The 25878-nt window shown below is 42.5% G+C and overlaps 2 protein-coding genes across 3 annotated transcripts in view; both read right to left on the bottom strand.

Moving 5' to 3' along the window:
* Window positions 1-25878, bottom strand: part of macrod2 (mono-ADP ribosylhydrolase 2) — an 839875-nt gene that overhangs the window by 337722 nt on the left and 476275 nt on the right. The window lies entirely within an intron of this gene.
* On the bottom strand, window positions 9425-10906 carry LOC311058093 (aromatic-L-amino-acid decarboxylase-like; the record flags this gene model as incomplete). Its single annotated transcript, XM_084075400.1, has 1 exon — window positions 9425-10906. The coding sequence occupies exon 1, from the start codon at window positions 10898-10900 to the stop codon at window positions 9425-9427; it is 1476 nt and encodes a 491-aa protein (XP_083931526.1). The 5' UTR covers window positions 10901-10906.

Genomic DNA, 25878 nt, shown 5'->3' with positions numbered 1-25878 from the left:
GTACACTCTCAGAGTTATGGGGGTCCTTGAAAATAAGACAACCACTATGCCACACTAAATGGAACAGAGCCTTAATTAGTATCATTGGTAACACCTGTGAAGGAAGTAAGGAAGGGGCCCAATTCATTCCCAATATGGCTGCTGTGCATAGAGCCTATTGTTGTTTCTATTTGGTTCCTAGGACTTAGGGAGCAGAGTGATGCAGGTCATCATCAGGCTAATTGGCGCGCACCTGGGCCCGGGTTGTTGCTCACGCCCCTATACACGAATCCACGGAGAGCTGCCCTGTAGGTGGCGCCGCCATTGCTGCGGTGTCAAGACTCGATCAGCTGCTGCTGCGCGGTGTCAGTCAGCTGCAGTCACTGACTGCTCACGTTACTCTTTTACCTGCTTTAATTTTTACTAACTTTTACTAACACTAACTTTACAAAGATGTACAGAAAATCGGGAGGAACCTGTGTAGTTTATGGCTGCTCCAACAGCCAAGCAGGTAAAGAGTAACGTGAACAGACGGACAGAACCGCAGCAGCAGCAGTTGACCGAGTTTGACACCGCAGCAATGGCGGCGCCACCTACAGCGGATTTGTGTATAAAAAGCCTGAGTCCTTTGGCAGATCCCTGTCTTCTGCACCTCCCTGACCTGCACTCCGGCCAACATTTGTTAATACATACGACACTCGCACCCACACTACACCATCCATACATACACGCGCGTTACATTACTGACTACTGATTCCCACACCTCAGCTGTTTGTTTCTAGTTTGTTTGATTTGTGTTTGGATCATTAATAAACACTAAAGTTACTTTTTACACTGCGTCTCCCTTGTTTTGGCTACGTTCCCTGGTTCCCCTAGGCCAGGGTCATAACAGTCATCTAGCTTGAAATAACTATTTACTAGTATTTGGTGCTAAGCTTGTGCTTTGTTCAGGATACAGTTGACCAGAAACTTTCAAAGCATTTTGAAAAATATGAGAAACGTTTCAACATTTTCACCTAGAATGACATGCCAAGATGTATTGGGTGTTGTGCTCTGGTGTTGTGCTCTGAAAATAGCCGATCTACAAGCTCACAACGCGTCGCGCTGCAACGCGTTGTGAGCTTGTACATCGTCTATTTTCAGCATGCAACCAAGTGTAAAATCAGCCATTACGACGCCATCAAGGTACCGCCAAAATACATTTTAGTCGACTAAATCAACTGTAGATTTTGTCGACTATCGTCTTATGATATTTAGTCGACTAAAACTAGACAAAAACTAAACCATTTCAGATGACTAAAATATGACTAAAACTAAAATAAATATTATTCAAAAGACTATGACTAAAACTAAATAAAAAAATTCTGTCAAAATCAACACTGTACTGTAGGTCATCTAGCTGGAAATAACTATTTACTAGTATTTGCTAAGCATGTGCTTTGTTCAAGATACAGTTGATCAGAAACGTTCAAAACGTATATGGGAAAAGTTTCAACGTTTTCACCTAGAATGACATGGCAAGTTTTTTTTCCATAGCCAAGCTCACAACATTTTTTACTGTTCACCTACAATGACAGGGACACCAGGTTGAAAATGGTTAAACAGGTGAACCAAATGACGATACACGTACATATTTGGTCCAAAGATTGCCAACAGATGCCTGAGGCAGGAAAAACAAATCCCCAAATTGAGCCCCACCTGATTGAGTAGCATCTCGTCCCCGTATGCACGGCCCTGTCTGTACAACAAACCTCCACTGTTGTGATAAGCAGTCAATTCAACACAGATGGGGAAATAATAATACAATTTGCCTCTAATTTCCAGCTGCTTCCTGTCATCAGTAATCCCAGCCTTTGGTTAAAAAAATGGGACCTTTTATCCAATAGGCTGATTTCTGCATTGCACTGCCAAGAATACCGATAGACCAAAATCAATAGCTTTACAGAGTGATACGATTACTGGGTCATGAAAGACTGCTCAAAAATAGAGTAATTATGGGAATTTGGTACGTTCCAAACTTAGTTTATTAAGAAACAAACTGCCAAAAAACAAAGAAGAAGACATTTTTAGAAATAGGTGCAGTTGCAACAGGGCAATGCCTCTCTCATTATCTCATTATGAAGAAAGCTTCTACTGTGTATACTGTATAGATGAATCAAGCTTGGCCTATCAAAGGCACCACCATCTCACTGATAGCCAGGAGCAATGTTTGGAAAAAGCCTGATTATATTCACAAAACTTCAGTCCAATTGTTGATTTTTTTTTTCAATCCACTAAACAACGCGCCCAATCACCACTGCAGGATTTCTTTTTTTCCTCCTTTCATTACTGTGTTATACAGTATAACAGTATACCAACAAAAAGACTGTGAAGTAAATCACAACACGGTGCTGATACAAAAAACCTGTCTAATTTGAGCCATTGTATCGATGAATGGTGCAACTCTATATGTAATCACCACTTGGTGACTGGGGGGGGGGGTTGGCCGACACACTCACGTAAACAAGTAACAGCAGCCATGGGTAAATCAAAGAGAGAACGGAGACTCTAACCGTTTAAGACCTAGAACGCATCTGTGTCACTTTTTGATTTGAGCTAAAAAGCATTATTTTACACTTTGGCTATTCAAAAATAGCAGATATACAAGCTCATAGTGCTGCGCTACGAGCTTGTAGATCTGTGAAAAAAATTGTGAAAATGTGTGCATATCTTTGATATTCTTTTAAAGCAAACATTAACTCAAATCTTTGCTTCTGGGGGTCCCTGGAACAAAATATTTTGAGATGGGGCTCCGCGGCCAAATTCATATCATTTTGGGGGTCCTTGACATGAAAAAGTTTGAAAACCACTGATATAGAAACATACGTTTTTCAGAAAACCGTGAAAGACATTTTGCAGAATCTGAACCTCAGGCCTCAATAGGCTAAGGGAGGTTTGGCTGATCTCTTGTTCAGTCAGCTCTCCTCCCCCCACGGGAACAGCATGCACAAACATGGGCCCATCCAGTACCAAGCAGCAGACAGGTGTGAGTTATCCCGCTAGTCTGGCCAAGGGCAAGTTTTGTTTTCCTAGGTTGTACCGGTTATGCTTCGGAATGGATTAGGACACCCAGGATCCAAGCTCTACACAGAGGGCTCGCAGGCATCTCCTCTCAAGAGTGTAGTAGACTCACAAGCCTGAGGGCAGGAAGATACTGTTCCCTGTGATATAAGCACAACACAGTATGTTTGGTTGCACACATTATAACTGGATTAAGCCATTAATACCGGGAACGCATCTGTGTCATTTTTTGATTTCTTTGGGCTATTCAAAAAATAGCAGATGTACAAGCTCATAGCTTGTATATCTATGAGCTTGAAAAAAAATTGTGAAAATGTGTGCAAATCTTTGAATATATATCTTTTGAAGCGATCATTTGTAACTCAAATCTTTGCTTTTGGGGGGTCCCTGGAACAACATATTTTGAGAAGGGGGTCCGCGGCCCAAATGCATGTCATTTTGGGGGGTCCTGATATTATGGCGACGTAAGTTTTTTCAAAAAACTGTCAGGATTTAGAAGACATTTGTAGAATCCTCCAGAAGCAAAGATTTTAGTTACAAATGTTCGCTTTAAAAATATATATTGAAAGATTTGAACATAATGTTCACAATTTTTCAAAAAAATAGCAGATCTACAAGCTCATAGCGCGGCACTCGTCATCTTAAAATGACAGAGATGCGTTCCCGGTCATAAAGGGTTAAGCCCTCCGGTTGTACAGCAATCTCTTGGGTTCCAACATGCAGAGAATCCAGCCGCCATGGGAATACGAGGCACGACTGACAAACACGAGTTTGCTATTATTGAGGGTTATTTTGTGTAAACACAGTAAACACTGCACGGTAGTGATTAGAAAGCCCATGGAATAATACAAATCCAACGCTTTGTTTTGGGCACAACAGATAAGACCGGGGTAGCAGATGCCATCGCTGCAACAACCACCAATTAAGGCATTCGTTTGCTAAAGCCTCGGCTTTGTCAAATGATAGCGTTGCTGTTTAAAGGACCAACCAGGCGTCTCGCGCGTATCCGGCATGGGGTTGATACACTCACACGGCCACTTAAGCGTTTTAAATCACGGCAAATCTATTCTACCTACAGCCATCTCATGCTGGAGTTACACAGACACTTCACAGGGAAGGCCTGTTTTAGTGCTTCCTTATCAATATAAGGCAGAGGAAATTGAGTTGTCTGTTGCATTTAGGAGATTGCAGCTATTGAAGGAGACATGAAAGCTTGCCAGCTTATCATTGAAGTTCACTGTAACTCAGAATAGTATGCAAATGGTACCGAATGTTACCCTGAGGGTCACTCTTTTGGCAGTGTTGGAAAAAAGTACTCAATTTCAGTTTTCTGACTAATAAAGTATTCAAACAATCAATCAAAGCTAACGCAGCTCCACTGGACATTGCCACATCATTGCTCTCATTGGCATGAAAAGCCGAGTCTCTATCATCGCTGACCGATGAGTCCCACACAACTACTAAAGAAATTGTCAAATACAAATGGGAGTCCGATTAGTTTTCATCGCCGTCACTTTGGGATCGCCAAAAAATAAATCATGGAACACATGGAGGTTTTCCCCTTATAATATATACAATGTATATAAAAAATATCAAACATACAATAATCCATGAATGAGTCAGAGCCAAGTAAAGGGACAGGCGTGTCTCCGTTCACTCCAATGGACCAATAGTTTTTTATAGCAATGGTGGATCATGGAGCCTCTCAACAGTTCCCGAAAGTTGGAAGCAAGAAATACTAGCAGCACAGAATAGACTGGTTTGTGATGCACTTGTAAAAAGGTAAGATGCTTAAAGAATCAGATTGTATATTATCAAAAAAATATTTCCCCGCTCGAGAACTTCTGGAACTATCTGAGGTCTTGGTTCAGCCCCAGGCTCGAATGAAAGAAAGAAGTTAAAGAAAGAAAGAAAAGAAAACGCCCCTATTCCGGACAGCCTATTGGTCATACACTGGATAAGGTATGGCAGTTGGTAGAGTTAAATCTATTCCTCCTAATGGCCAGGCAGGCAGGAGATCAGGGCATCCTTGTCCGGTCCACTGTTGGAAGAGTGGTAATTAACATCTAGGGAGATGCTAAGTGGCTGCGTGACACTCAATACTATATAGAATTCTCCTCTCTTCCTTGCCTTTAGTTAATTAGTAGCATTAAACTCATCCCCGGCCTCATCATTGTTTCTACCCATCATCAAAGGGCCCCAGACTAACGTGGCACTCTGAAGCAGGGGAGGCTAATGCATCATGATGAGTTCTGAGGTCTTTAGATCGGCTATTTGCAGCAGCACGCGGCACCATCGTATGACAAATTATACATCGGGCTTAAATGAAGAAACAGAACAATATCAATTTGCCGCAGCTCCTGGGAGTGTGTGGGCGTGTTCCTAAACGTATTTCCTCATGCGCCTGCCTGTCCCCTTGTGGCGTGCCGCTTTGATACCGTCCTCTGGGTGCGCCTGAGTGCTGCGGGGCAGAGGTGTATAGAGAAATGAAAGAGATCACAAAAAAAGCTGCGGCTTGCTATGTTAGGTGTGTGTCTGTATCAACAGCAGCATTGTTATACCCCCGACTGTGGCACAACACTGTAAACTGCTATGTGATTTATTAGCCTGCACAGACAGCAGGAGGACGGGGGAATAATAGGTGCCCCCGATGTGGATTATGGCTGTGGTTATTAATACCCTTCAACAGGAAAAAAAAAAAAAAGGAAAAATAAAATCATGGTGCGTGTATTTGCTGCAGTCACTACACAAAATGTTTCTCCACAACTCTCTGCTACTACACTAATGGAAAAAGAATCAATGCTTATGATCGAAAGGTTTGTGTAAATGTAAAGCTAATGGACTGGACTGGACTAATGGTGCTGCATATACGATGCTGAACATTATTTAGTTCATCAAAGCTCTCTAAAGATGATTTGGCTGTGTGGCGAATATACAGTAATTTATATGTCGAGGATGATAAACTATAGTATGAATAGGATCCTTCCATGGCAGTCATGTGAAAATGATTACCAGCTGGCATTTGTAATGTCAAATGTCATCTTGAATAACTATGTTGAACAATATATAGCGGAATATGATAGTAATAATAGTGTTTATTTTAATTCACCTATGTTGTCTTGGTTTGGGTATCTATCCCTTGTAAGTCTTGTGTTGCAAGTAGTGGATAGAATGAGTAGCGCACTCACTGAGGCGTGGCTAAACTGTGACAAGAGTAGTGATTCTTAACACATCTCCTTGCAAAAAAAACTCCATATTTCCTTAACTTTTTACAGTGGGGAAAACCACTCATTTTCGATCCGAGATCACTCCGCCATGGTGACTCGCGTGAGAGATCTTATTGTTCCAGGCGTTAGCCAGGCCCATCCACCATCGTGCACGTGCATATATTGTTTATAATCGGGTGCTCGTCGTGGAGTCTACAGCTGTAAACAGCGTAGCGTTACAAACGGTGAGATCTCTGGCACTCAACGTCACTTTTTTAATAAAACTCTAGCACCGGATGTGCTAAGGTGCATTCCCACCACAAGATGAAATATTTGTTCGAGCGGCAAAGTCAATGCAAAGACGCGTCTTGGAGCGACGTTTCATTGAGCAGTGCATTCCCACCACAAGATAGAATATATGTCTAGTTGCTTGAATCGCTTCACTTTGGTCACACTGGTCAACGGAGGCAAACATGGCCTCTGTTGGGATTTTCCAACCGGAGCGAAGATACAGAGGCGACGAAACGTTCCGTTCAAGTCGCCTCGTCCGCCTCGTTCAAGCCATATGAGCAATGAGACGTTATGCCAAGTTGCGTATTTTCATTGACTTTGTATGTAATCGCGCCGGTCGTCAGGACTGTGTGTTTTTCTGGGACTGGGTGGGAACTAATCAAATATTAATGTTTGAAAACAGGTCATCATTATTATGAAGTGCTACCCATTTTACTGTATGTTTGTTAGCAAAAATATGAGAGAAACTATTCCAACAAAATAAAAAACCCAACACACATCAACAGCTTTTGTTGTTGTATTGCTACTTGTGGCAGTTGCCATGTTTGTTTCACTGAATAGTATTTTCTCATTCACTCACACCTGAGTGAACCTATAGCCCCCACCCCCCCACCCCTACAACCCCATGGAAACGACTCCTGCCTCCTGAACTGTCAGTGGCCCAGCCAGCCCCCATTCTATCTACTTTTCACTTCAATATTCCCAAGGCTTTCCTGAGAGATCCGAGGTTAAGGTACTCCAGACACACCAGCATAACACTGCATAGATTTTCATTACCACGGTAGTATACCGTAGCAGCTGACTCTCACAATGTTATTCAGGCTGCCCTGTCCACTCAGTCACTCCCCTGACTGGTTAAATTATTTACAGGTGTTCTCCTCCGGATCTCCATTGACAAAACTCTTAACACTTTAAGACCTGGAACGCATCTGTGTCATTTTTTGATTTCTTTAGGCTATTCAAAAATAGTAGATCTACAAGCTCATAGCGCGGCATCTGCTATTTTTGAAAAATCATGAACATATTTTGTGCAAATCTTTGAATATATATATATTTTTAAAGCGATTTTTTTTTACTCAAATCTTTACTTCTGGGGGGGTCCCTGGAACAACATATTTTGAGATAGGGGTCCGCGGTCAAATATATAATTTTGGGGTTTTTCATGGGGTCATGAAAAAGTTTGAAAACCACTGATATTATAGCAAAAGTTTTTTCTTAGGATTTTTGTTAGGATTTAGAAGACATTTGTAGAATCAAAGATTTCAGTAAAACATCTTGAGTTAAAATAGCAGATCTACAAGCTCGTAGCGCGGCACTCTGTGCTATGAGCTTGTAGCAAGAAGAAATCTAAAATGACACATTCCAGGTCTTGAAGGGTTAAGTCTCCTCACCTCTTGACTCTCCGGCACAGAGCCCCTCAGCTGAATATGAAACAAGCTGCTGCCTGTAAACGTACTGACAGTAGAGTCCATATCAGGACACGGAACATTTCATAGTCTAGTCGTGATATATCAACGTTGTTGATAACTTAGGAAAACCAGGAGAGTACGCTTTCAAAAAGGATTACCGTAAAAAGAAGTAACACGGAGTCAGTCTTAAATAATAATCAGGTTTACTGGATTATTTGCACAGGAGAGACAAGGTGGTACAGCATCAAACATATTCTCTACCGGTAATACAAAATGTTCATCAATATGACAGACAGTTTATCTTTCATTAAGCCCACCCCACAATATAATATCAACATGAACAGGGGCAAATAAGGCTCATTTTGGTGGCAAGGTTGTCTGTTCTAAGGCATCATAGATAAACTGTAGCCACAACTTTCATGGGTAAGAAAGAGTAGGCCAGGGAGCAAGGACATCTTATCTTAGCAGTTACAGAACTGTCCCTTCTGAGCAAATACATCATACTTTATGCAATTATCCAAAGTGATACAATACAATAATCATACAATAAATATAATCTAATATTATCGATTATAAATTATCCATCAATCCATCTTGTTTATCAGTTTGGATAGGGTCAAAGGGTGTCAAGTTCGCAGTCAACTAAGCAAGGCTTCTTTACAGGTTTACCTTGAAGCATCATCAAGTCATTGACCCTGTGACTCTATTCAGAAATGACAACAATGGGGCAAGTCAAAATATGCAGACTTTATCTCCTAACGAGTAAACGAAGTTTACTGTATTATGGACTGTATTATGGAATGTTAGAATGTTGATCTCGAAGTGGGTATAGCTCTAACCAATCGGGGTCAGAGATAGGCTCCGTCGAAAGAATGTCCCTTTCTCTAGAGAACAGGCGGTGCACAAACTGTTTGACCAGGGGGATGAGACAGCATTGTAAGACTAAGAGACACAGTACCAGAGGGATCAAGATGGGAAGTATCACTCCTGCAGTCCATGTGAGCCACCAATGTACTGTACATAAAAGTCCTAGAGATCCGATGGACCAGTAGTTTCCAACATGCCCCATTTCAACCCTTTTTGGACATCTTTTATCTGCATTAAAATAATATTCCCTATCCTAACTTTGGTCCTGATTTTACGGTTTCACACGTGGACAGCAAGGCAACTCTTCCCCTGCCTTTTGTGACGGTGAAGAAGCTCCTATACAAGGTAAATGGTAAATAAATGGTAAATGGTGCATTTATATAGCGCTTCTATCCGAAGCGCTTTACATTGATTGTGCCATTAACCCATTCACACACACATTCATACACCGATGGCGGAGGAAACCATGCAAGGCACCAACCTGCTCATCGGGAGCAATTAGGGGTTCAGCGTCTTGCTCAAGGACACTTCGGCACTAACTCTAGGGGAGCGCCCCAGCCCGGGATCGAACTGGGAACCTTGCGGTTTTCCAGTTCACTCTACGCGGCCACTCTACCCCTGAGCCACTGCCGCCCCCGGCCCCCAGCCACTGCCGCCCCCAAGGTCAGAGGCCAGCTTGGCAATGTGCTGCCAATCCTCTTGGACATGGCGTGACTCTGTGGTGCGGGCACAGACGGTGAAGCGCAGGACAAAGCGGCCGGATAGCTGGCATGGCACCAGGTGGATCTGCTTGGCATGATTGATCTTCTTCAGCAAAGCCTCTGTCAGCTCATTGGAGCCCTTCAGCCTGAAACAGACCAGTCCCATGACGACCTCCGCACAGATCTCAAATCTCTTGTCTGCTCTCACTAAGCTCTCAACCTCCTTGGCCAGGCCTACTTGCTTCCGGATGTGATCCTGCAAGCCTGTGAGTCCATACATGCGGAAGACAAACCACAGCTTTAATGAACGAAACCTTCTACAAAATGGAATGTGCCAGTGCCTATAATCTGTGACCAGACTTGACTCTTGGTTTTCATGTGTGGGTAGGTAGAGGGCCGGGTCCATCTTGAAGGCCCCAACGACGTCAGTTCTCCTCTTCACCCACATAGCTGAGCAGTCAAAGTTGACTAAAAGCCATTTATGGGGGTTGAAGTTGAAAGAGTCTGCAAACTCAATACCGTTCAGTAAAGGTCTGAATTCAGGACAGATGAATGCACTCCCAGCGTATGCCGCGTCAATATGCATCCAGATCTTCTCGGAATTACATATGGGCCCAAGTTCAGTGATGCGATCAAAAGCACATGATGGAGTTGTGCCGAGAGTTGCGCAGAAATAAAACGGGATGAGTCCTGCCGCCTTGTCCTCCTCCACCATCCTTTTTAACGACTCTCCTTTGACAGCGTAGGTGTCATCTGTCTGGATTTTCTTCATGATAACACCACCTATCAGAGCAGCTTTTTCCACTGACGAATGAGATTGGTCAGATGTATAGGCAACCAATTTGGAGATGATGTGAGCCTCTGTGCGTTGCGGTTCAGAGGCCTGGACCCGTCGCACTGCTTTACAGCGAGCAGCTAGCAGGGCCACCAGGGTCGCTTCACTGGCCGTCCCCTGAATGACACCTCCACCTTGTCCTTTGGTACCAGCAATGAAAGCCTCAGGTAGTTGGAGCATTTTTCCAAGCCAGTCCAACATCACAATCTCCAGCTCTGTACAGGCCGGACTCGCAGCCCAGGAAAATCCAACGCAACCAATGGCTCCAGAAAGCATGTCAGCCAACATGGCAGGGTAAGAGGAGGCTATTGGAAAGTAGGCATGGAAGCGTGGGCTGTGCCAGTGGGTGACCCCAGGCATGATGACTCTCTCTATATCTTTGACAACATCCTCATAGGTCTCAGGCTCCAGTGGCGCCTCAGCAGGGATCAGGGAACGCAGGTAGCCTGGTTCTACATCTGGGTACACCTGGCGTTGTTCTATGTTCTCCATATAGTCGGCCACGTAGTCTACCATCTCCTTCCCCCTGCGACGGAACTCTGCTACGTCCATGTTGACAATATTCAGGTCAGAGAACTGCAGAAGTATTTTTTGGGATAGCAGGTCTTCTCCTTTCCGTCAAAGTCCACAGACAGAAAGACAGATACTGTACACAGATAGATAGATAGACAGGCAGACAGCAGACAGACAAGCAGGTGGTCAGAGCGTTTGTGTGCACACAAGGTAACACGCATTTATACTCTAGATTTCAAAATACGCTCCCCGGTTTCAGAGCTCCTCCTGTCCTCATTTCAACCAATCAGGAGCTGTTCCGCCATGGCCAAGCAGACAGCTTACTGCGCATTTAGAGTAGGCGGGTCACACAACACATTGAGACCAATTCAACACTATCTAGGCCTACTTTCAGTACAAAACCACATTTCACAATGAAGTTTCATTATGAGATTAATACTTTGTACATTATACACTTTAAAATGATACCAAGAATCACGTCCCCATTCATCTGTAAACAATAGTTACTTAATACAATAAATCCAAGTCCAAGTCCTAACCTACCCCCCTACCCCCCCCCCCATCTCTCTTTCTTCTTTTGTACATATTTCTCACTCTTCATACCAGTAACCTGTAAACTGATTGTATGACATTCTATAGTAGCTGTGTATATCTGTCTGTCTCTTATATGTCATCGTGATTTGTGTGCATGGGGATCTCATCTTAAACAAGCTAAGTGCTTAACTGAGCTATCCAGTTTAGTAGACCTTGTATTGTGAATTTGTACTTCCATGTACTGTTATGTACTGTCATGTACTGTTCTCATGTCTTACTAAATAAAGTACATCAATCAATCAATCAATCACAGGGGAACAATGGTTATTGAAATTCATTCAAATTAAGACAAAAGAATGGCTTGGTGACTTGTTTTGGGTTCACACTTAAGCCAGGAACTTTTGCTCCGAGACAAAAGGCAGGAACTTGATTAACTTGATTAACTCAATAGCAGATTCAAATGAAATGTTTGTTGTCTGACTGTTAGTGACTGCCTTCAGTCCTAAATATAAACCTTTCATTGTTTACCAATTAGGATGAAATATCGTGATTATATCATGTTCCCATAAATGACTGCCTGGGAGATACTACATAACTAAGTAGCCTACATTTACTCAAGGACCGGCTGCCGCTCCAAGCCGCTCCGGCCGGGGCCGCGAACCATACGTTGCACGGACTGACATAAAGATATCTGATAACTTAGGAAAACCAGGAGAGTACGCTTTCAAAAAGGATTACCGTAAAAAGAAGTAACACGGAGTCAGTCTTAAATAATAATCAGGTTTACTGGATTATTTGACAAGGTGGTACAGCATCAAAAATATTCTCTACCGGTAATACAAAATGTTCATCAATATAACGGACAGTTTATCTTTCATTAAGCCCACCCCACAATATAATATCAACATGAACAGGGGCAAAGGCTCATTTTGGTGGCAAGGTTGTCTGTTCTAAGGCAGTGGTTCTCAAACTTTTTCATGTCAAGGACCCCCAAATTGACACTTATCAGCCCCCATTTCCCCCCCCCCATTTCAAAAGATAAGCCAGGGACCCCCATAAGAGAAGATTTTTTACGGATCTCTAGCAGTGATTCTCAACCACTTAAATTTCAAGGACCCCCAGTTTGACATGCATTAGAGGCTACGGACCCCCATGTAATGGCATTTATATCTCTGGGACCCCAATTTATATTGTAAAATCAATGTTAATCTAACTCTGAGAGTGTACAAATGGAACCAAATGGACCCGTTAGGGTCCATTTGGTTCCATTTGTACACTCTCAGAGTTACAGACCAATAAGGGTCCATTTGGTGCCTAATCTATCATTTAGCTGGGGACCCCCTGGAACTCCCTCAAGTACCCCTGGGGGTCCCCGGACCCCACTTTGAGAACCAATGTTCTAAGGCATCATAGATAAACTGTAGCCACAACTTTCATGGGTAAGAAAGAGTAGGCCAGGGAGCAAGGACATCTTATCTTAGCAGTTACAGAACTGTCCCTTCTGAGCAAATACATCATACTTTATGCAATTATCCAAAGTGATACAATACAATATTCATAATCTAATATTATCGATTATGAATTATCCATCAGTTGTCTTGATCAATTTCCCAACTTTGGCTGTTCATAAAAGCACTATTTTTTCCATAATCTGTCGACAAATGCGATGGATCCCTTTTAAGGACGCCAACCCCGTTCTCACATTTCATGCCAGTACTTTTTTTATTGTCCTATTTTGAAGAAATTGTAAATGGCAATTGCGAGTCATCCAGAGTTCATTTGGAAGTCTAAAAAGACAGAAGTGAAGTTTCATGCTGCTGAGCCACACTGTGTTAACAATGATTATGTAAACACTGCTGTAGAACTGCACTGTCACAGAATCTAAGCTTTCATGCATTACACGCAGTGGTGAAAAAAGTACTCAAATTCTTTACTTAAGCAAAGTACCAATACTGCAATCTAAAAATACTCTGTTACAAGTAAAAGTCCATAATTCAAAATTGACTTGAGTAAAAGTACAAACGTATTGGCATCAAAATGTACTTAAAGTATCAAAAGTAAAAGTACAAAAATATTTGAAAATAGCAGATCTACAAGCTCACAACGCGTCGCATCGCGTTGTGAGCTTGTAGATCGGCTATTTTCAAATAGCCTAGGTATAAAATATGGCTAAAGTGGTTAATATGTTTTAGAATATAATAATTTATATCTGAAAAGTAAAACCCTACTCACTTTCAAAACTGCCCTAAAGATACACCTTCAGGAGGCTGCACTTCGAAAATGGCCCCTGTCTAAGTCCTGATTTGTATTTTCTCTTGTACATATTTTTCACTCTTCATACCAGTAACCTGTAAGCTGATTGCATGACATTCTGTATAGTAGTGTGTATATCTGTCTGTCTCTTATATGTCATCATGATTTGTGTGCATCTTAAACAAAATCAGTGCTTTATGACAGTGGTTCTCAAACCTTTTCATGTCAAGGACCCCCAAATTGACACTTATTAGCCCGCGGACCCCCATTTGAAAAGATAAGCCAGGGACCCCCATAAGAGAAGATTTTTACGGCTCTAGCAGTGATTCATCAACCATTTTAATTTTAAGGACCCCCAGTTTGACATGCATTAGGGCTACGGACCCCCATTTAATGGCATTTCTATCTCTGGGACCCCAATTCATATTGTAAAATCAATGTTAACTTAACTCTGAGAGTGTACAAATGGAACCAAATGGACCCTATTTGTACACTCTCAGAGTTACAGACCCATAAGGGTCCATTTGGTTCCTATCCATCATTTAGCTGGGGACCCCCTGGAACCCCCTCAAGTACCCCTGGGGGTCCCCGGACCCCACTTTGAGAACCAATGCTTTATGAGTCTTCCAGTTTAGTAGACCGTGTATTGTGAATTTGTACTTCCATGTACTGTTGTTCTCACGTCTTACTAAATAAAGTACATCAAATCAATCACATCACACTGGATGAAAATGCACGGCGCATCGGTCCTGTGAGGGCCTCGCTATATTCCTGCACAGGCAGATGAGAGAGAGGAAACCGTGATGAGAAGTGAACTCGCACTGACCATCCGACGAGAAGAGATGGATTAAAGAGGAGGAGGTTGAAATCGCTCCCGTATCTCTTTTTTTCCCTCATGTTTTATGCTTTGAAAATCAACATCAAAGCAGGCTAGGCTGGGGATGAGAGCCAGCCAGCCGCGTGGGCGGGAAGCTTTTTACTTTCTTTTGTTGCGAGCGCTGCAGCGGCGCACCTGTTGGAACAACAGTGACATGCTAATGAGTCTGAGCAGTTTGGAAATAGGTGTGTAATTTAATCCATTATGACCGGGAACGCATCTGTGTGATTTTTAGATTTGAGCTAAAAAAGCATTATTTTACACTTTGGCTATTCAAAAATAGCATATCTACAAGCTCGTAGTACGAGCTTGTAGATCTGCTATTTTGGAAAAATCGTGAAAAAGTGTGCAAATCTTTGAATATATATATTTTTAAAGCGAACATTTGTAACTCAAATCTTTGCTTCTGGGGGGGGGGTCCCTGGAACAAAATGTTTTGAGATGGGGGTCCGCGGCCAAATACATATACACGTTGGGGTCCTTGAAGTGAAAAAGTTTGAGCACCACTGACATAGCAACAAACGTTTTTTTTTTTTAACTGTTAGGATTTAGAAGACATTTTGTAGAATCGGAACCTCAGGTCTTAAAGGGTTAATTCTCTGGCGACGACGCCAAACATTGGTAAATACAGAAAAAACGCGTAGGTGAGCGGTAATGTACGAGATGCTACCGGCTGCATGCTGACAGGATAGCATGCATTCGTCGAACATAACGTTGCCTCTTGTCACAGCTATCACTGTACTTGTCAAGCTTTGTAGTTTGTTAGCCTTACAGGGGGTGCATCAAAGGGGCCGTGTTCTGTTTTTGTTTTTCATTTTTATTTGGGTTGTTGTGTAATACACACCCGATATGTCATCATCCAAAAATCTATCCTGACAACCGGCGCTACTTTTCTGGACATCATGTACGATGTTTGGGTGATTTGTGTCACTGTCAAACCACAACGTTTTCCTTATTGATTTTCCTGTCCACCCTCATCATAGATGCGGAATGAAGGCGGGGGGGAGGGGTTGGGGGGGGCTGTATAGTGGCGTCAGACGGAAAACATCAGGAGAAAGTCATGTAAAAGTACAGACTTTTACGGGTTCGACCGAGAACTCTGTCAGTCTCTCTAGGCGAGATGATTGATTCATAAAGGCTCTCCAATCCTCGTCAGTTCAGTCAGTTTGTTAATCAAGTTGCCGTGGCGGCAAGGAGACAGTTTTGACTGGTGTTCGGGCAGAACTCTGTCATTCGCCGCCAAAGGCGTCAACTAGAGGGTGGCTAAAGAGTGACAAGCTCGATTTCATGATCTAGATTGGCTATTTTTATTTTTTCTATCTACAATTTTTATCCCACGATTTTGTAACCCCATTTTTTACACCCAGTGCCAATTGTCTATGTAATCCTGGGCACTCCCTTCCCTCTGCCAACCTAGGAAGGTCAGGGCCGAGCTCATGCCTCCTTCAATGCATGAGAGCCAACTTCTTGTCACCTGACAGGGGAGAGTTTCCCCGGTAGGACGTAGCGCGTGGAAGGAACACGTTATTCCAACCAGTTCCTTTCCCCTCCATCAGGCGCCCCGGCTGGCCAGGGGAAGGCAGTATAGTGACCAGAATTACTGCATTTTTGTGCCCTAGGGAACACGGGGAGAACATGCAAACTCCACACAGAGTAGGCCCTTTCGCCAACCCCACCTAGGGTATGGGCACTGATGACGCGGAGGAGAGAACACGCCCCCAGCGTCCCCTGCGGGAATCGAACCCAGGACCGTCTAGCTGTGAGGCGACAGCGCTACCGACTGCGCCACCGTGCCCCTAGATCGGCTATTTTTTAAATTATTATTATTATAAATATTTTTTGGGCTATTTTTGAAAAAACATATTCGCCTGTAATGACATGCCCAAAATATGGAGGCCAGTTTTAAAGTGATTAATGAATGTATGGCTGCAGAAGGAAAACAAGCGTCTATAAGCGTTGATAGTGTTGAAAAAAACATTTAGAGGTGGAGGAAATATAAATAAAAAGACCTGCATTTTGAGGTTAAATGCGAAAGCTAGAGGGTGGCAATTGCCATCCCCTGGAACAGCAAATGATGCCCCTGTTCGCCACCCATCCCCGGCGGAAGGGATGTGTGAGTCAGGGAGAGGGTTATTCAGCTCTAGTGGGTGCCAGAAAGATCACACTGACCTCTTCCAGGACTGTGTGCCCCTGTGTGCAAAAAGCTCCTGCAGCCATAATAGACCCCTCAATCAGAATCCCCTGCACACGGCAGGCCATGTCATTACTATCAACAGCCTTGTCTTCTTCTCAAAAGGAGCACCGTATCAAAAGCTCACCTTTTCTGTGCCTTGAGGGAAGCTCTGATATGCTCTTTGAAAATGACACACTTTCACTCCAGCCAATTGGATATATTTAAAAAAATATTTAAACGTTTAAATAAATAAAAAAGAAAGAAAACGAGGGGGGGAGGAACGTTGCTAAATGATTGCTAACATGATTAAATTAGTAAAGGTGATTTCTGCTGGAGATGACTCAACATTGTAGCATTATATGTTGCTTTCAGTGGACAGTACAAGAAACAGCATGCTGTCTCTTCAGTCTGTAAAGCATTGACCAACAAATGTCAAAGCCATATATATCAAAGAGAAGGTTGTGTGCACATCCCACGCCTGTATTTAGGCCATCTGGACATCAAGGAGGAATCAAGAAAAAGAAGGAGGAGGTCCGCACACTGTTTCAAGCTCCAAGAAACTCTTTTTTACTGCAACGAACGTTTCGACCTTTAGGTCTTCATCAGGCAAAATGTATATTGAATATAAATTTTGCCTGATGAAGACCTAAAGGTCGAAACGTTCGTTGCAGTATTAAAAAAGAGTTTATTGGAGCTTGAAACAGTGTGCGGACCTCCTCCTTCTTTTTCTTAAAGCCATATATATGAAATCATTGTTTAATCCAGTTCTATCTTAATAAGATAGTCTTGGTTTCCTCAGGCTTGACATAAAGAATATGTCAAAATGAGAAACATTGTTATTCGACATTCGCTGATATATTGCCCCACTCAGCATCTGACATAATATACTGTAAGCTCCAGCTCGAATATGTATTCATTCTTGATGTGAATCCTGTGCATTTCACGCTGTAACATAACCTTGCCAGCTCACCTATGCCGAGAGCGAATTTATTCTCAACGAAAATATCACATTCTCAACTTTCATGTGAGAAATGTGAGATTCTTCCTCAGGTGACACAGTCCGTGTGGGCAAAGTATAAATTAGGCTTGAGCCTCTCTTTCAAAGAACACATTCATCAGTTTGAAATGTACAATGTGAGGAGCCTGGAGTCAGTTTGTCTGTCTTGAATATTAACACACTTCATAACAGAACCGCAGGGCTTACAAAACAGTTCTGATAACTGAAATATTTCAATTTTCAGTGCTTCAACCATCGATGAAAAGACCGTAGGACAATTGAATTATGTAGATCCATCCTACAAGACATTATTCTATAATGAAAGGCTAAACCTACAGGATTGTTATTATTATTGTAATTATTGTTATAAATTGTTTTATTATTATTATTATTATTGTATTTTGATATACTAGACCGGTGGCCTAATCTAGACAGCTCACCTCCTCCGGCCATGCTGTAAAAAAAATAAAATAATGAAAACTCAAAGTCTTTCTAGTCTTTCTATTGAATTTGTTTCCACTATATGAATATATTTCTGATGCAAATTGCAGGTACTTTCCCAGGATACCCCCCATTCATCCAGGAATATGATTAGCATGTTTGGCCAGAACCCAGGTCCATGGCTATTGGCCAGATAATTGAGTTCTAATCTTTGCACTAAGGTGATACTATTAACCAACAACTATGGCTTCATGAGGAGGCAGAGACCAATTGACAATGTGGTGGGCCATTAAAATGAGACTCGGGGAGAAGGAGGGTTTCCACAAGGGCTGTGGTCTGAATCGATAAAGGCTACAAGAGGGGTCCCGGGCTCCACAATCGATCTGACAGACCTAAAGCCTCAGGATGGACTGAAAAAAGCCTCCAAGGAACTGAGCTGTTGCTCAGTGAGAAGAATTACTGCTGAATGAATCTTGACTATTATAGATAGACCAGCTGCTTAGATTTTAGGTTAGGCAGCAAAAATGTAACTGACACTCCTATCGTCCCTCTGTGTTATTAGGTCATTATTGATCCTTTTTTCTTTCTTTTTTTTTTGGCGAACACAGGATTCCCTATGCTATGGCCAACTGACCTAGACCAGTGCTTCTCAAAGTAAGGTGCGGGGACCCCCAGGGGTCTTGGGGGGGGGGGGGGGGGGGGGGTTTCAGGGGTCCCCAACAAAATTAGCTGAACCACTTTAACCGTAACCCTATACTAGCTCATAACATGTCACATCGCAATGCGTTGTGAGGTTGTAGATCTGCTATTTTTTTTTTTTTTTAACTCTTGATAAAATGTGACAAATTTGTATGGGGTCCCTGGCACCAAATATTTTCAGATGGGGGTCCGCGTAGTTATTGTTGGAACCAAATAAAGCCTTACAGGTCTGTAACTCTGAGTTTCATCGTCATGGGGGTCCGTTGCCTAATGCATATCAAATTGGGAGTCCTTGAAATTAAAAAGGTTGAGAACTTAACTGGAAACTTCTCCCTCCTAAGTTGTGGAATGACCCCCCCCCCCTTCAGTCAGGATGTAAGTAAGGCTCCACCTCCCCCCTTCAATCAGGAAGTCCAGATGTATGGTGGTTACATGTTCACATATAATGTACAATACGTTAATTCAGATACTGGATATGTATGTTGTTGTATGCTGTTGTTGGCATAATAGTCTTCCCACTCTGATTTAGCACTTTCGTAAGTTGTTGTGGATAAGAGCGATAACTGCTACGTGATACAAATGTTTAATTGTAATTGTTTGTTTTGTTTTTGTTTCTGAACAATGTTCATTCTGGATTTAAAGTACAGTTATTCAGTTAGTATCTGGCATCTCATCCATAAAATGGCGCTAAGTCAATTACCGTACATGAGCATGTGTTGTTCATAAAGCATTCAAGCATTATAGGTGTAGTCTGAACAGACTAGGGTTCACTTGTAAAAACTTGTCAAACTACCTTTTTAATAGAACTGCAATTAGGTGTCCAATACCACTTAATGAAGTGGCGATGGTGAGAAGAACCGAGAGTAGTGCCCAGAAACTTAATGAAGCCATTAATGGTAATTTATACAAAGTCCCACATTTTAGCCCTTTGTTTATTTGTGCGAAAATCGAGGAAAAAACGTCCTCTGGGTTCATTATGATCGGGAGAGCTCCCACTGGCCGTGTGTTCGACACGGGGGTCAAGACAAGGATCCGTCCCCTACCCACCGCACGTAGTAACCACCCCGGCGCTATGCTAATGTCATCTCGGTGGGCAGAAATGAGAAAGTAGTGATGCAGGATAATTACCCGGACACACTGGAGACAGGTGGCGCCCAGAACAGCAGTGATTTAGCATTTTGAATCCCTCATTCTCATTAAGCCTAGACGCTTATTATCCAGTCATGGTGCACACCAGGCTGGGGCTCAGGCAAGCGCCAGTCACTCGAAATTGCCTCCAAAGGGGCCAGCAAGATCCCCAACTGCCTGCAAAGACGACGCTATAATGGACGTCACTACTATTACAGAGAGAGAGAGAGAGAGCCGCAGCAAACATGCCTTGTGTTTACCGGCAGAGTCAAGGTCGGCTCGCAGGTTATCAGTGGTTCATGGATGGCAGTCCCATTTCTCACGGCTTTCCCCAGAACAGCATTTCAAAAGGTCAGTCATTAACTATGCCATACGAACAGACAAGCACTTAACAGCCCCTTTTTTACTGTTGGGTAAAGAGCTATTTATGTCCCCTTTTCCCTTCAGGGACGCTCCTAAAATGCTAAAGCGCACACAAAAGGAAGCGCCGCCGTTAAACTGGCTTCTTATGGGGTTAATTTCCGAAATGCCCGGGCTGTGCGCTGCACTGCCATGGCATGACTAGTGGCTCCGTGATTCATGACCCCCGCACTGAAGCTTTAGTCGAACCACTAATCGTCTGCTTATCACCAGTACAACCCTAGGAACAATGGGAGGCCATTTCAGCCAAAGACAGACACACTCATTTCAGGTTCAGGCTGAAGTTTCTCTCTAATGACTCACTATTAGCAGCTTGAGTTATACCTGTTAGCTCAATAGGACATTCCGCAGCAGCAGCAGACAAAATGGTCTGTCACGGGGCGGAGAGATCTTTGGTTCCTGCCTTGAAACAAATGGATTTCACACTCCACCTGCAGAGATGCTGCGGGTAGGTGTGAATGGACACTGGAGAACAGCCACAGGACCAGGCCTTCTATGAACCACGGAGAACCAGCCAATTAGTCTGAGACCTGCGGGGAACCTCACACTCCACTACCTATGCCTACTGCTACCTGCGCCTGGCTGTGAAGGAATATGCGGGCACCACAAGACATATTCCACTTTGGAGGACACAGTCACCATGCTAAGTTTGCTCTATCAGAGAAGCGTACGCAAGCACAGAGCCTAGGAATAGAAACAATATCAGAAAATGCCCTGGTATCCTTTTTTTTATTATTTGTTTTAAGATTTTTATTTAATTAAATGTTTTGTATTATTTCAGATAGGTCAATGTGCTGTAGAGGAAGGTTATTATAGTTAACAAAAACATAAACTAAAAACTAGGTGGGTTAGGCTGAAATAACTGCAATAAAAATAAAAAACGACTTAAGAAAAAAACAATATAGTCTACAAAATATTATTTTTGTCAATTTGGTAAAAAAAAATGTAACACAAAGTATGAGGAGGCATTGGTGCATATTAGGTTCATTGAGGCTGGGATAATTAAAAAGTCAATTGCCTTAGTGTTTGCATTATAATACAATATTCTGAATGTATTAAATGTATATCAAATCTTACCCCTGACAAATACCCCCATTATTATTATTATTAATAAATATATAAATACATTTGAAACTAACAAAAACTAAACTAGAACAAAAACATTCGTAAACAATCACTACTAAACTGAAAAAAAAGCAAACCCACTCTGGAAACTAACTGAAACTAAACTGTAAAAAACAACAACAACAAACAAACTATTCTAACTGGTGAAGAGAGACAGGAAACCAAGGGTCAGAGAGAGAGGAGAGAGACAAGCGAGACAAGACGGGAGTTGGATTTGAACCCGGGTCGTCATGCTCAGCAGTTGCATATGGTCTGCACACCAACTGGCTGAGCCACCAGGCACCCGTGAGAACCTGGGATTTTAAAGATGAATGGAAACACGACAGAAACGGCACTATACAGTGAGAGGAATAGTGAGTAGAGTGAACACAACGCTATAACAGAGAGAGCCTGTATTAAGACAGTCCATGGATAGGCGTGACAGCTCCAGTAAAGACTTTAATCATATAATGCATCCACGCCTGCCATCCCCCCAAATCCCCGCCATGTCCTTATTCGACGACAGCAGAAGCTTGAACTCTCTCCCTCAGTCTGCAATGAGGATTAGATGAGAAGACGAATAGAACACTGGAAGTGACTCAACATTTTCAGACGTGCCTCGTTTTGCCCGTCGAATACCGCTGAACACAATCGATTGTCTGTGGGATGTGGATAATAGTAACCCAGCGAGGAGGGAGAAAAGGGGAAGAGGGGAAGAACGAAGGGGCCAGGCAGGGGGGGGAAAGAATTCCTGTTGTCATATGGTAACCGAGTGGATGAATTTAAGCTGTCAAGAAATGGCAGTATTGTCAGCTAGGATGGCTTAGAGCCGGGGACTCTTGAAATCCTGACACTAAGATGCTGTCAGGCTGCCCCAAGGAATAAGAGAAAGGGGTTTCACATGACAATGTTTTGAAAGAAGGAAAATGATGGATAAAAGAACAAAACAAAAGAAAAATGCATCCACTATTATTGCCCACAAAACAGGGGAAATGTAAAGCTTATTTTTTCATGAGAATATTTGAGGAATAACATTTGGAAACGCTTGGAATGCTTGGTTGCATGGTTTATGCTTTTGGGTTTCGGTGCTTAATACAGCATTCATAATGGCATTACTACTGTATTTCTGAAGAAATTATACAGATGATGCTGAAAGATAAAACAATTACGACAAGAACCAACTCAAAGCCACAACACTCCAAGTTCAACATAGTTAAATCCAGATGGAGTTGCCCTGCACAATATTATCTATGCAACATTAAATGAATAGACCCTGTATCCTGGCAACATACAGTAGAGTGAAATTTGGCATTTTAATCTGGATGCTCCACACACACAGGATAATCAGTGGTTTGTAAAAGAAGGAAAATATGTTTGATGGAAAAAAAGAAAACTGACTAAATATTACAAGAAATTACAAACATAAATATCAAAAATGAGAAAGATGTCCTTCAGCATAATGGATAATATGAATTTGGGGAAAATAGATCTCACCGCGGCTTAGGACCAAGGCCTATGAGTCAATCACAACCTGGATTTTGGTTGTGTATAGAACAATATTCATATTTCAATTCCCTGTGTTAAACAAATCCACAAACGCACACACGCACACGCGCGCGCACGCACGCACGCACGCACGCACGCACGCACGCACACACACACACACACACACACACACACACACACACACACACACACACACACACACACACACACACACACACACACACACACACACACACACACACACACACACACACACACGCGCACACATTCTGCAATTAGTTAAATGGTAGTATAAATAAGCATATCATTGATACAGGCTGTTAATTCACTTGCACTTAGTATACTAAGTCGTGGTATGCGTTTGGAATGCTTTGCATGGTTCATCTGGTGCACGGCAGCAGCAGTGCCTCCAGTATGCCAAAGTCAACAGATGTTTGTAAAATAACCAATTAGCATGATGGCAACAACTACCAAAATAATTATCTTTTAATTACAACTCTTGGTGTGAGAAATATGCGAGCCACGGAAACATCTTATAATGGGTTTTAATAAGTAGGACTGGTTATGTTCTGCCATGCTCACCTATATACAGTACAGAATGTGTGCAACTGTGCATGCACTGCAAAAAAAAACGGACCCAAAAGTAATTTGGTTCCATTTGTTCACTCTCAGAGTGAGAGATTAACACTGAGGTTTTCACTGTGTGTACTATATAAGGGGATTAGAGTTGATATTGCCATCCACCACGAATCCCCTTCTCTCTTCATTAGGTTTCCTTCGCTGTCTGCCTGCCCTGTGGGCCTTATACAGGTCTCTGACTGGACTCCACTGAGGCTAATGCAAGGGACAGGCTGTTGCTCTGGGCTACAGGACACAGGGTCAGTGTGAAAAAATAAAAAGAACAGCAGTAATTGACAATGCAGTTGTGTACCTGGTACATACTGTATTAGTCAACAGGAGCAACATCTCTTAACCCTTCAAGACCTGGAACGCATACTGTATGTGTCATTTTAGATTTCTTTGGCTATTCAAAAATAGCAGATCTACAAGCTCATACCGCGGCACCGAGTGCCACGCTAACAGCTTGTAGATCTGCTATTTTTTTTTAGAAAAAGCATGTAATTTTTTAAAAGCAATTTTTAAAGTAAACATTTTTAACTCAAATCTTTGCTTCTACAAAAATCCTAACAAAAAACGTATGTTTTGCTATAATATCAGTGGTTTTCAAACTTTTTCATGTCAAAGACCCCCAAAATTATATATTTGACCACAGACCCCCATCACAAAATATGTTGTTCCAGGGACCCCCCAGAAGCAAATATTTGAGTAAAAGAAAATCGCGTTAAAAATATATATATTCGAAGATTTGCACAAATGTTCACGATTTTTCAAAAATAGCAGATCTACAAGCTCATAGCGCGGCACTCGGTGCCGCGCTATGAGCTTGTAGATCTGCTATTTTTGAATAGCCAAAGAAATCTAAAAATGACACACAGATGCGTTCCCGGTCTCAATGGGTTAACCAGGAGTGTGTGGCTTGCAGCAAAGTGAAGCAAACAACTCACTCAACACGCCCCGCGCAACACATAGCTTATCAAAATGACCTCTCTAGCATGCAGCTGGCAGCATCTCGGGGTAATAATAAGCAAGCACATGCGGCAATGATTCAGCTACAGGGGGAAGCCCACTTTCAGGGCTTATTGGGTCTGTGCTTGTTGTGTTGAATTAGGAAACTAGGGGATAAACTGCACCGTTCGGTGCAGATGTGAAGAGTCCTATGTTGTCTATTTCTTCTGGTAATTGCACAGCTTGAGACCCCCTCTCTCTCCAGGATTACTGCTGAATACACACAAAAAAAAAAAAAAAGCTTCTTTCCCGTGTATCTTGTTGCAGACGGTTACGTCCAATTGCGAACGCAATTACCCGGCTCTTCCATTGTGTACTCAGCTTCACTTTCCTCTTCATGCCTGGACCATATGACAGTGAGCGAGAGAGAGAGAGGAGGGATACCCTGTGGTCCTGTGAAGGACTTGGCCCCGAGGCCACCGAAGTATATTTATGTATAATCAATCCTCTGCGGAGAATATGGTCCACACACACATGAACGGATGATAACGGAGCCGTTCTGTCAAACATGTGTGGGAGAGTGTATTCAAACTCCCTATGTACTGTATATTAACCACTTATAAGCCAGGGGTCTTCAACGTTCTTCAGGCCAAGGACCCCCTAGCTGAGAGAGAGAGAGATGAAGCAGGGACCCCCATATTTAGCCCGGGACCAGACGAATTAAACTTGGTCGTACGATCGTGTCGCGCAACTTTTTTGGAAAATAATGACATGCCCGAAATAGGGACGCCAAGTTCAAAGTGGTTAAGGTCATCCACTCCGGTGACATATACTTGTTGACACTTAAATGAGGGGCATCGTTTTTATCTAATTTCTCCTTGCAGATAACAACCGTTAAACCAATTAATTTCACAGGTTTCCGCCTTTACCCTACAGTATCTTCTTTGGACACAGCAGAGTTCAATCAAAGTCAATCTTCTCATTCTTATCACTTGAGCTTTGACACAATAACAAAGTCTCATATCTACAAGTGAAGCTCCTTTTCAATTTCCTGTCGATCCCGCTCCCACAGAAGCTCTACAACACATGCCTCAGGTGGATGAGTAACAACTCTGATCTTTTTTTCTAAAGATATTTTTGGGACATTTTTTTTTTGTTGCGTTTACTGACAATGACAGTAGCAGTGGTGTAAAGCAACTAAGTACATTTACTCAAGTACTGCACTTAAGTACAATTTTGAGGTATTTTTTACTTTACTGGAGTATTTCCAATTTTCAATACTTTTACTTCTACTCCACTACATCTCAGAGGCAAATATT

The sequence above is a fragment of the Gymnoscopelus microlampas genome, assembly GCF_963454915.1.
Source record: "Gymnoscopelus microlampas genome assembly, chromosome: 13".
Taxonomy (NCBI): domain Eukaryota; kingdom Metazoa; phylum Chordata; class Actinopteri; order Myctophiformes; family Myctophidae; genus Gymnoscopelus; species Gymnoscopelus microlampas.
The sequence above is the reverse complement of the archived record's forward strand: the minus strand, read 5'-3'. Positions and strand labels throughout refer to the sequence as shown.